Source organism: Sminthopsis crassicaudata, chromosome 1 (genome assembly GCF_048593235.1).
Source record: "Sminthopsis crassicaudata isolate SCR6 chromosome 1, ASM4859323v1, whole genome shotgun sequence".
NCBI classification, from domain to species: domain Eukaryota; kingdom Metazoa; phylum Chordata; class Mammalia; order Dasyuromorphia; family Dasyuridae; genus Sminthopsis; species Sminthopsis crassicaudata.
In genome coordinates, this window is record NC_133617.1 from 43,763,302 (window position 1) to 43,775,553 (window position 12,252).

The 12,252-nt window shown below is 48.7% G+C and overlaps 1 protein-coding gene across 4 annotated transcripts in view; it reads left to right on the forward strand.

Moving 5' to 3' along the window:
• ULK1 (unc-51 like autophagy activating kinase 1) overlaps positions 1 to 12,252 on the forward strand; it is a 45,515-nt gene that overhangs the window by 8,229 nt on the left and 25,034 nt on the right. For all 4 annotated transcript variants that reach the window (XM_074299771.1, XM_074299782.1, XM_074299787.1 and 1 more), the window contains exons 4-7: positions 5,014 to 5,046; positions 5,275 to 5,311; positions 7,449 to 7,622; positions 9,875 to 9,948. In XM_074299771.1, coding sequence (XP_074155872.1) covers positions 5,014 to 5,046; positions 5,275 to 5,311; positions 7,449 to 7,622; positions 9,875 to 9,948 — 318 coding nt within the window. The remainder of the gene's footprint in view (positions 1 to 5,013; positions 5,047 to 5,274; positions 5,312 to 7,448; positions 7,623 to 9,874; positions 9,949 to 12,252) is intronic.

A 12,252-nucleotide genomic window follows, 5' to 3' on the forward strand; every position in this document is an offset into this window, starting at 1 on the left:
CTTCAGGTAAAGCAGGTAAAGTGCATGGCCTTCCAGAATATGTGGGCCAGGCTTGGGTCTGGAAGGAGTCCAACACTTTAATTGCATTAGACCTTGTAAGTAAAGGCGGGGATCAAACCAAGCCTGTGGAGACCTGCCTTGCCAGAAGGCCCTTGAGGAGGCTGCAGAGGCTGAGTTTGGGTTGTGGGGCTGAGGAGGCTCTGAAGACCTGTGGAGAGGGACCTCCTAGTTGGGCTGAATCAGCAAGCACTTATTAAGCACCTGCTGCATGGCAGGAATCTCCCCGGGGCCCCAGCCCTGGAGGTTGGGAGGGAGATACAACAGCTGGATTCGGAGGGGGCACTGCCAATGTCTCAGGCTGTGAGGTCGCACCCCTACACCAGGCCCTCCCTGCCCCTCTGAGCAACAGGGAGCAGAGCGGTATCTGGGAGATGATCAGAGACTCTGCCCCTGTGTGCTGGGGGACCCTCCCAGGGAGAGCAGATGGCTGATACCTCCCTCCGCTATCTCTCTGCAGCAGCTGGCCCTGCTGGCTGGGCTCGAGGGGGCATGGAGGGCCTCGGGCCTTGCGAGGGAGAGGCTGGCTAGGGCTCCCCTTCTGGGGGGAATATTTTAAAAAGGCTCATTTCCCTCCAGACCAGATCTCGGAGCATGGCTGACTACTCTCCTTTGCTGTTCTACTCAGTCTGGATCCCAGGGATTTATAAAGCAGCTTTATTAAGGGCCTAGGAACCAAGAAAGGAGGCTTGTCTGAGAGAAGCTCGTTTTGGGGGGAAGAAGGATGGAGCTGGGGCAGGAGCTGTCACTTATGTCTCATTTGAGAAACTCTAGCAGCACCTGACATGTTAACTCATTTGATCCAGATTTGGGACACCTTGTATGTGCGCAGGGGAGAAGGTTAGAGAAGGAAACGGCCGGCCAACCGCCCACTATCTAAACCCCAAACGAGGTCACAGCCTGACTGGAAAACGACCCAAGTTTTAAGTAGATGGAAGTCTCCTTTGTCGCGACTGGAGAAGGTCTGAAGTAGCATGAAGTGAAGCTGGGAGAGCTGACGCAGCTTGTGGGGGGCCTCTTACAGGCGCAGGTTGTACATTTTATTCCAGGAGCTGCAAAAGGCAGGAGAGGGATGCGGTCAGGTTTGTGATGGAGGCCTGTGCTCACGATCGAACAACTCATGGAGCAGGGAAGTGCCTACTATGTGCCCGGAACTTTAACTAGATGGTAAAGGGTAAAGATAGAGGCAAGAGTGATAATGTGTACACCCACAGAATAAATACAAGTAATTGGGGAATAAGGGCACCAGGAAAGTCGTGTGTGTGTGTGTGTGTGTGTGTGTGTGTGTGTGTGTGTGTGTATTTTCATTCAGTCTAGTGTTTTAGAAGCAGAACCTCAGAGTTGCTTTAATTTGCATTTCTGGGCATTTTTTTCACATGGTTGTAATTCTTCCTTTGAAAAATGCTTTTGAGTTTCCGTCAAATTGGGAAGTGACTCTTATTCTCATCAATTTGTTCCTTATGTATTTTGGAAATGGGTTGTTAGAGAAACTGACTACAAAGATTTTTCCCCCATACTTTGTAAGTGAGGTTTCAAAGGCCTTAAACTAAATTGGGGGAATACAGAGAAGGGATTAAAGAATTTGTGGCCCTCAAAATCAAGAGGATTGACTGTTAGGATTACCAGTGACAAGGTGAGAATTCAGGTTGACTTGACAGTTCTCTGGCTGACTAATCTAGGTGTCCCACCCTAGTTGAGGGGAAAGAAGACCTCTTTCTGGAGTATTGATTAAAGACAAAAAAACAAACCTTAGGCAAGAACTAGATGAAGGTTTGGAGTTCCCTTTCTATCCGCTCCCAGTGAAAAGGCTGCCTGTCCACTTGTCCGAGCAGGTTGTTGCTTTGACGGGTGATTTAGATTCAACGGCCCCTTTTGTTGGTAGCCTTTAGCTCTGAGATTGTGTCTCTGCCAGTGAGCGTTCACCGCTGAATGCTTGGGAAGGAGAGACAGAAAAGAAGAGCATCGCCGCCCGCCCGCCTGCCCTCCAGGAGCTTACAGTCCCTCCGGGCATTAGCAGGCTGCTGGGGCGCAGGAGCAGCCAGCAGGGCTTGGTTTTTATTGGGGAGGAAGGAAGGAAGAAAGATTACCCCATTTCATCATTTCCATGGGTGGGGATGAGACTGTGGTCAGGACCAGTAACCACATCAGCCAGGTTTCCTCCCGAGTCCCAAAGATATCCCTGTGTCCTGTCTCCTGCTGAATGAGTGACTTGTTCTGGGGGAAAGGGAGGAGCAGTTCAGATGGCCTGATTAATGACCCCGCCTCTGCTGGTCTGGGGCAAGGACTATGGTCAGAGGCAGCTAAGAGCCAGAGGGGAAGATGTTTCTGGGACCAGTGTCAGAACTCATCCTGTGGGAGCTGCATTCTTGCTACTGTTGGGAGGGGCGGGTCTAGGGGGGCTGATCCAGAATCTTTGTTAGACACCCCTCCCCCATTTTACATCTGTAAATGTAAATTTCATCTGTAAATGGAGTAAGTGATTTGCCCAGGGTAAAGGATTCTCCCCCCCCCCCCCATGTTCTTCCGGACTTCTGGTCTGTAATAAATGAGATCAAATATCTTATGAACTAAAATGAAAGTTTACTGCAGGGGCAGCTAGTTGGCGCAGTGGATAGAGCATCAGCCCTGAATTCAGGAGGAGCTGAGTTCAAATTTGGTCTCAGACACTTAATACTTCCTAGCTGTGTGACCCTGGGCAAGTCACTTAACCCAAGCCTCAAAAAAAAAAAAAAAAGTTTACTGCAGACAAAAGCCTTCCCCTTTTTTCTCCCTTTTTTGGTAGGGTAAGTGTAGTGGAGAAAATCCTCAATCTGGGACCAGATTTATTCATTTCCTGACTTGTATTGCTCTTATAAGCTTGGCCAAGTCACTTGACTGCTCTGGGCCCCATTTCCTCATCAGATAAAGGTTGGACCTCTAAAGTCTTGGGTCTCTGTGATTCAGTGATCCCCTTGTACCTGATGCATCATAGGTGCTTAAATGATGGTTGAATTGAGAATAAATAGTGTGTTGGATTCAGGGAAAGGCTGTTTGAGTGGGCATTGATGTGGCCTGTGTTCAGTGCTGGGACAGTAGTTACAGGTTCAAGCAGAGAAAGTCTTGGAAGGGGGGGGCAAAGATCCTTATTCAGTCAATCAACAAACATTGATTAAATGCCTACTATGTGCCGCCTGAAATGTTCCTGCCCTCGAGCATTAAGAGCTGGGGGCACTAGGAAGACCTCCGGGCAGCAGGTTATCCATTGGACAAGCAGAGACGCCTTTGCTCCATCATAGGCTTCCTGGCCCCAGACTCTGCATTGTGCTCTCCCAGCCCATCCTTTGGCAGCTGGTACTATAAATGTTCTTTTTAAGAAATTTTTTTTCCTTTTTCCTGAGGCTGGGGTTAAGTGACTTGCCCAGGGTCACACAGCTAGGAAATGTTAAGTGTCTGAGACCAGATTTGAACTCAGGTCCTCCTGAATTCAGGGCTGGTGCTCCATCCACGGCGCCCCCTAGCTGCCCCGTACTGATAGGACCAGTTTGTGCATCCTATTTCTCCCAGCTCCTGGCCTGCTGTGCCAGCAGAGGCACATCCCTCTGTACATCCCTCCCACCCCCCCACCCCGGTCTGCCCCCAATGCTCGCAGTGTCATTCCTGGCCAGCCGTTACTCACGGGGCTCGGGGCTGCCTGTTCTTTCCCCATAACATTCATACCCAGCCGCCTGGGAATGTGTGGGGCTCTCCTTGGCCTGGGCCTGCTTCCCAGGAAAGAACGAATTGCCCAAGGCTTAATTTAATGAATTACTTTGTTCAGGAGTCTGTGCATATATATACATCTGTTTCCATGCATATACCTTCAAGGATGGAAGTGTTTTGGCTTCCCTTTGTCTGAAATGACAATCCTGACTGAGAAAAAAATCCCTTAAGAATTTGTCTTTTATTTCTCCTCTTCCCAAACCCCTGTAACAGCTGTGCATAAAAAAGAACACAGACACCTGCACTGGTCTGCAAACGTGCGTTTTGGGGAAAGGTTGGATCTCAAGCCTCTTAGCCTTAGATCTATGTGATTCCATGGTCCCCCTTGTACCTGACGTATCACAGACTCTTAAATGACGCTTAAGTTGGGAATAAACAGTGTGTTGGATTCAGGGAAAGCTGTTAGAGGGGTACAGGCCCTGTTTCCTCATCTGTAGAAAGTGGGGTTCTGGCATTGTTGGGGTTTTTGTGAGGCAGTCAGGGCCAAGACCCAGAGCTAGGAAGGTGTCCTGAACGCAGGGCCCACTTGCTCTGTGCACTGCACCCCCAGCTGCCCTTGGCGCACCCCAGCATCTGAGTGCGCTGCTTGAAGAATCATCAGTCCGTCCCCCCGTTTTACGGATGGGGAGACTGAGGACAGATAGTTGAAGGACACTGGCTCAGGGTCACCTTGGTAGGAAGAGACGGCTGGGATTCCAGCCCAGACCCAGATTCGTTGCTCTTTCTACGGCACCAGGTGCCATCTCTTTTTACCTCGATCAGCACATGGCTGTCTGCACGTAGCATCTGGCATTTTTGTGTTTGGGCCCGAGTTTGAGGACGGCCCTCCTGGAGGTGCCTCCCGGACTCCTGGGGCTTGGGAGGGGCCATGTAAAGAAAGGGAGGTGGGGCAGAGATGCCAGTAGAATGCCCAGCTGGCATCTGGCGGCTCCTGCTGCCAGGGTCCCCGGCCTGACTCACCCTCGCTGTGGCACTGACCTATAATTTTCCTGGCGTCTTGTATTAAGGAAGTATGGAAGTGGGCTGTTCCCACAAAGCTGGGGAGGCTGCCCCGGCTGGTCCTCCCCTTCCATCAGCAGTCCTCCCTCTCTCTGGGGGTCTTCTTTATCACTCCTAGTTTCAGGATTCAGGCAGGCTTCCTCTCTGGGAGCTGGGGGGCGGGGCTTTGCCAGAATCCTCACCCACTGACAGCCAATGGTTTTCTGTTGTGTCTTTCAGGAGGTGGCCAGCTCTGTGTACCTGGTTATGGAGGTGAGCTCTCTCCTGCTCCAGTCACTGGGAGAAAAAGGGTGCATTAAAGCTGAGATTAGCTGTCAGGGGGCTCTTAGCTCAGATCTCGGGGGGCCTTTAAACAGGAGGTGTCAGGGCTGGGAGCGCCCCAAGAACATGGGGTGTCGGGGCCCTTAGAATATGGGGGGTCGGGGCTGGGAGGGCTCGGGCTTTTGCACTTTTGTGACTGTCTGTCACTGTCTCTTTCAGTACTGCAATGGGGGCGACCTTGCTGACTACCTGCACTGTGAGTAAGGGGGAGCGCTCCCGCTCCGTGGGGAGGTGTGCAGAGGGGCTTGCTGAGGGCCGCCCAGCCAGCCACTGTTAGGCTTTACCTGGGAACAAGGTAGTTGGGAGCGGGTCCAGATCCTGCCCCGCGCACTCTCTAACCGCGGCCCTGGATAAGCCATTTCCTTCGTACTTGGTTCTCCTAGTGCTGACCTCCCGGCCTTGTGTAGCTGTCAGGGTGTAGTCGAGATGATCCGAATTCAGATCTGTCCTGGGTGCCCTGTGACAAGTCCCTCCACCTCTGCCTCAGTTTTCTCATCTGTAAAAGGGGCACAGGCGCAGCATCTACTTCCGGGTGGCCGTGAGGGTCGGCAGAGATCAATCAGTGTGACCAAAACCGCGCTGCTTTTGCCAGTTTGGCCCCTGTCTCTGCCAAGGAGAATACAAGGAGGCCCCAGGCCGAGAGAATACGTTAAGAAGTTAATTTCTGACCAGAGCAGAAGTCCTGGCCCTGCAGAGAGGGCAGGGCGTGCTGTGGGGTCCGGAGCAAGGGGGGGCTGCGTCAGTGGCCCCAAGGTTGCAACCGCCCCCCAGCTCTCCTTCGGGAACTCCAAATAAAGCAGGGAGGATCTCTCCCAAGGTGGGGAGCCTCTTGGAAGGGTTCTCGGACTGCTCTTACCTCGACTGCTCTGGTTAGAGACGGCTCAGGGCTTGGGGGGCTTGTGCTCCCAGGTTGCCAGATATGTCGGTGGGCACCGAGGAGGAGGGGGAGCTTCCAGCAGGCACGACCACAATGAGAACCGGAAGCCCCCAGGACTTGCTGGAGAAGGGGGGCCGGGCCTGGAGACCCCAGAGCACTTCTGCCCATGCTTGGGGCAGAGCACGCTCCCAAGCTTGGGTCCACCTGGACTCCCAGGCTCCTTTGTTGGAAGACCCTGACTAGGATTAGTCTGCCCCAGAAATGGGATTGTAGCTGGAGGACCCCTGGGGCTCAGGTGGAGCAGTGAAGGGACTTTTCCCAGTGGTGGCTGAGCTGGGATCCTCATTCCTAGTCCCGGACCCCTGCAGTGTCCGGCTCGGCCAAACATTGACTGCAGCCCCCCCAGGGGTCAGAGGGCCATCTACCGGGGCCAGGCTTCCCCCCATGGACACCTAGACACACAGACAGACACACAGTCTGTAAATATTTGGGGGGTGGAAGGCAGGACCGGTCTGACCCGCCCTCGCCCCCCAGTGTGTTTACTGCTCTCACTGACAGCTGTCTGCAAGGCTGGAGGGCTTGTCTGAGCTGGGACACTGTGACCTTAGCTGTGCTGATAAGCTGCAGGGGCCGCTCCCAGGCCAAGTGCCCAGGAGGCCCCTGGGGGCCCGAGAGCACTCTTCCTCTGCAGCCTTATCTCAGGGAGGATCGAGGAGGGCCCTGCTGTTGCTGGCTCTTTGTGCCACGTGATGGGAGGACTGAGGGCCTGGCTGTGGTCAGTGATGAGCCATGTGGGCTGGCTGCACATCCCAGCTGTGTGTGTCCATGCGTGCATCTCCCCAGCAGCCGGCTGTGCACCCGTGGGCAGATGATTTCCTCCTCTCTGGCCTTGGGTGTTCTCATCTGTAAAATGGGGGTGGGAATCCCTCCCTCAGCTGATGTGCAAGAGAGAATTCAGTGATTGGAGAGATCCTCCTTGGGCTGAGCTGGAGGAAGGGCCAAGTCTAGTTAGAACCCCAAAGATCTGGGATCAGTTCTTCATAATCCACTTTTGCAAAGTTTCCAAACTTTGACTCAGCCCCCTATTTCTGTGCTGGCTATATAAGGGAGTCTGGGAGAGAAGTGGGTTGTGGGGGACTGCGATGATGTGGCCCCCTGCTTCTGCTGATGGCCAAGCCTCCTGTGATGGATACTGTGCCTGACTAGGGAAGATGTCCTGCAGACTTTTGGGCCTAGAGCTGTCTGTCTGTCTGTCTCTCTCTCTCTCACACACACTGATTCCTGAGTCCCAATAGTTCCAGGTTTCTTTGGAGAGAGGAGGAATTGTGGGAATTTATTCTTAACCCTGTGCCTCAAATACTATTGCTACTGCCCATGGGGCTGTAGTTCTTGGTCTCTAAGATGACAAGAGCCATTGATGGGTTGGTGAATTCATTTTTCTTTCTCTCCTGTGCAGCCATGAGGACCCTGAGTGAGGATACCATCCGGCTCTTCCTCCAGCAGATCGCAGGTGCCATGAAGATGCTGCACAGCAAGGGCATCATCCACCGGGATCTGAAGCCCCAGAATATCCTCTTGTCCTATTCCGGGGGCCGAAAGTCCAACCCCAACAACATTCGAGTGAAGATCGGTAAGTGGCGCGTGTGACCCCGCTTCCGTGCTATTCAGAGAGAGACAGACACAGATGGCTTTACATTGCTTAAAACTGACTCTTATTGCTCCATAAGTATTTATTAAGCACCTATAACAGGCAGCCAGATGCTGCAGTGGATAAAGCAACAGACCTGGAATCAAGAAGATGAGTTCAAATCCAACATGAAACATTAGCCAGCTGGAAAATGGAAATAACAGCTCCCTCTCAGAAATTGAGGATAAAATGAGATATTTGTAAAATACTTTGCAAATCTTCAATGAAAAGGAGAAAATAATTCTATAATATGATCTCTGCAGTGTTCCATACTCATAGCCCATCCTCCCCCTCTCTCAGCTCTGGTTTTTGGGGCCAGTGTCACAACATCCATTTTCAGTTTGTTGTGTGGCTGTTTGCATTTACATTTAAAGAAGGTGCTAAAAGCAGAATTGACTTGTCATTCTCTCCTGGAAGGGATCAGTCTCTGGAGCCTTCCCCTTCCCCTCCAAACCTGGCCCCATATTGATAAGCTAGAGCACCCTGCCTCTGGGATGGAGCATTAACCTTGAATTTGGGAAGATCTTTCTCTGACTCTGAACAAGAGATAATCTCTTTAACCCCAATGTCAGATGGGCATAACCCTACCATGTGTGATCTTGGATAAGTCTCTGGATCTCAGGTCCTCAGTGTCCTGATCTGTAAAAATGGTTCAGAAACTCATCCTAAATCTTGATTTGGGATCATAGATCTGGAGAAATTCTCTTATTTTAGAGAGAGAAACCCGAGCCCACCGGGGTGGGACTGACTTGTCCCAGGAGGTATCTGAGGTCCTGGGGCCACATGGACTCCCTGAGAGAAAGGCAGCCCTCTGGGCATTTTTTCCAGCTGCCTAGTGGAGCTGAGGTAGGCAGGGTAGAGGCCAGAGTCTTGTCCCCGGCTTCCCTCTCTGGGGCTGGGGCTGTACAGGTTAATGGGTAACCGAGCCAAGAGCAGAGCTGACTTCCGGCTCTGTCTCCCCATAGGTTTGTTTAATGAGTTAGCTCCCCTAATGAGTGCAGATGGGGTCATCTGAGGCCGTGCTCAGGTGTGAGGCAGGCTCTTAGGACTTGTGGGGGGAAGTGAGGCCCTTGGCCAGCAAGAGCTCTGGGATCCAGGCACTGCAGACTCTTGCTGGAAAGAGAATTCTGTGGTGTCTCCCCTTCTCCCCCCAACAATGGAGGGGCCCTTAGGAAATCTCCAATTTTCTCTCCAGAGGAGAGACCCAAGCCCCCCAAAATGCAGGATTTCTACAGTCTCCTGGGTAGAAACTGGCTCCCTGGGCAAGCAGCCAAACAGCCCCCTTGAGTCAGGAAGCCCTCTTGGGTCCAAACTAAAGTTTCTTGCTATTGAAATGAAGACTTTCGCATTGTGGGAAAGCTGTAGCATGGGTGATGGAAAGGGAAGGGAATATTCATTTATTTAAGCTCTTCTGTGTCAGGTACCTTGCAGATCAGGTAGTCTCATTTGATTCTCACAACTACCGTTCTGTTATGCCCATTTTATAGTTGAGGAAACTGAGTTTCTAAATGTCTGCATTTGAGACTGGATTTGTCTGCCTGACAGCAAGACTAACATTGTGTCTATTGGGCCCTTAGCCAGGGGAGGGGAGGGAGGTTTGTGGAAGGCCCAGCTCTGCATCTGACTTGGAACTGAGTTGACCAGTCTGTAAACTGGGAGAGGATTTTCAGCATCTTATTATGCTTTATGCCAGGCCCTGGGGCTACTGAGACAAAAGAAAATAGTGTGCCCTCATGAAGCGAGTGTTCTGTTGGGAACAAGTTAGTACAAAGAAGCACGTTTTTCCTATTTCCTCCAACTGACCCTGACCACACATAGCTAAGAATGAGATGGTCCCAGAGGCCCATGATCCTCATGGTCAGTTGTGCCCAGGACTCCTTCCTGCAGAGACAGAGTAAAGAGAGAAAGAGAATCAGGAGAGGGAGGAGGAAAAGAGGAAAGGATGAGGAGAGGGAGGGAGAAAAGAGCTGTTTTCCTTGCCTGCAAGAGCCTTGGTAGGGCCACCTGAATGTCTTTCTCCCAGTGGTCTTTGTGTGTATCTGGAGGTACAATAGTCTGTGTCAGCAGTTGGACCCCTGGTCAGTATTATAATTTTCAGAGTCTTAGGATGAAGGGAGGTGACGTTTCTAGGAAGTTAAAACAAGCAGGGTCTTTGCAGGGTCAGTCCTGAATTCATTTTTCTCTCTTTGTCATAGCTGATTTTGGATTTGCCCGTTACCTGCAGAACAACATGATGGCGGCCACGCTCTGCGGTTCCCCAATGTACATGGTGAGCACTGTTCCTGTCCTACCCATCTGCATACGTGCATCACTACATATGTGCAAGAAGGAAGTAACATGTCTTTGTATGTGTGCACATAATAAGGGTTCTCCGGTGTACGTATAGAAACACTGTTTACACATGTACATGTACTTGTGGACATTAAAATAGTGCATGTTAGTGCCGGTTTAATTAGGGAGAGCCCACTGCAAATCATACCTGTTGGTATTGTTGGTACTTGGCATTGTCTTTGATGCTAGGATTCATAAATGCAAATCAGACGTTCTTCTCAAGAACACTGTTTCTCTTTCTAGGTTTCTGTTGAATATTGTGCTTCAGTTTGAGTATGTATTAGCTCTTTTTTTTTTCATCAAGAATATTTAATAATCCTATTCTATTAAAGAGCCATTTTTCTCCCTTTAGGATTATAGCTAAATTTTCAAAGTGAGTTATTCTTGGTTGCAAGCCCTTCCCTGTACCCTTCTCTTTCTCTGTATCTTTATATACCTACATATAGTGAGAGAGAGTCTTTCTCCCCTCATTTTTTTCTTGGTCTCCCTGTATTTCTATTTATATAAGGTGACACATAGATAATGCCTTTTTTTCCCTTCTTCCAAGCTCTTTTCTTACATATAGCAGAAGCTATCAAGTCTTGTATGATCTTGACTGTGGTTCTTTGGTACTTGAGCTCTTTTCTGGTTGCTTAAAAATGTTTTGGAAATTCTGAATTTTGGTTATGACATTCCTGGGACTCTTTTTGGTGGTTCAGCAGGTTATTGGCAATTTTTTCCCTATCTTTATTTGTCCTTTGATTTTAAGACAGATGGATGGTTTTAATTGACATCTTGAAATTGAGCGAGCTTTTTTTTTTGTTTGTTTGTTTTTTTGTTTTTTGTTTTATTTTATAATTATACAATTTTTTAAACAGTATATATGCATGAATAATTTTTTTATAACATTATCCCTTGTATTCATTTTTCCAGATTTCCCCCTCCCTCCCTCTACTCCCTCCCCTTGATGACAGGCAATTTCATACATTTTACATGAGTTACATTATAACCTAGATACAATATATGTGTGTAAATACCATTTTCTTGTTGCATGTTAAGTATTGGATTCCGAAGGTATAAGTAACTTGGGTAGGTAGACAGTAGTGCTAACAGTTTACATTCAATTCCCAGTGTCCTTCTCTGGGTGTAGTTGTTTCTGTTCATCATTGATCAGCTGGAAGTGAGTTGGATCTTCTTTATGTTGAAGATATCCACTTCCATCAGAATACATCCTCATACAGTATCATTGTTGAAGTGTACAATGATCTCCTGGTTCTGTTCATTTCACTCAGCATCAGTTGATGTAAGTCTCTCCAAGCCTCTCTGTATTCCTCCTGCTGGTCATTTCTTACAGAGCAATAATATTCCATGACTTTAATGTACCATAATTTACCCAACCATTCTCCAACTGATGGACATCCATTCATCTTCCAGTTTCTAGCCACTACAAAAATGAGCTGCCACAAACATTTTGGCACATACAGGACCCTTTCCGCTCTTTAGTATTTCTTTGGGATATAAGCCCAATAGTAGCAATGTTGGATCAAAGGGTATGCAACAGTTTGATAAGTTTTTGGGCATAGTTCCAAATTGCTCTCCAGAATGGCTGGATTCTTTCACAACTCCACCAACAATGCACCAGTTTTCCCATAGCCCCTCCAGCATTCATCATTATTTGTTCCTGTCATCTTAGCCAATCTGACAGGTGTGTAGTGGTATCTCAGAGTTGTCTTAATTTGCATTTCTCTGATCAGTAGTGATTTGGAACACTCTTTCATATGAATGGATATAGTTTCAATTTCATCATCTGAGAATTGTCTGTTCATATCCTTTGACCATTTATCAACTGGAGAATGGTTTGATTTCTTATAAATTAGGGTCAGTTCTCTGTATATTTTGGAGATGAGGCCTTTATCAGAACCTTTAACTGTAAAAATATTTTCCCAATTTGTTACTTCCCTTCTAATCTTGTTTGCATTAGTTTTGTTTGTACAGAAACTTTTTAGTTTGATGTGATCAAAATCTTCTATTTTGTGATCAATAATGATCTCTAGTTCTCCTTTGGTCATAAATTCCTTTGAGCTTTTTTTTTTTTTTATCAAAATTTTCAAGTAGTCCAATGATAAAATTTTTTCCTTGATCTATTTTCTAGATCAGTTGTTTTTCATCTATGCCTGATAGCCTACATTTCAGTTTTGTTGGAGACTTTGCAGATTCATGTAGTTATTGGTTACTGATTGGTCTGTTTTGGTTTTCAGGGATT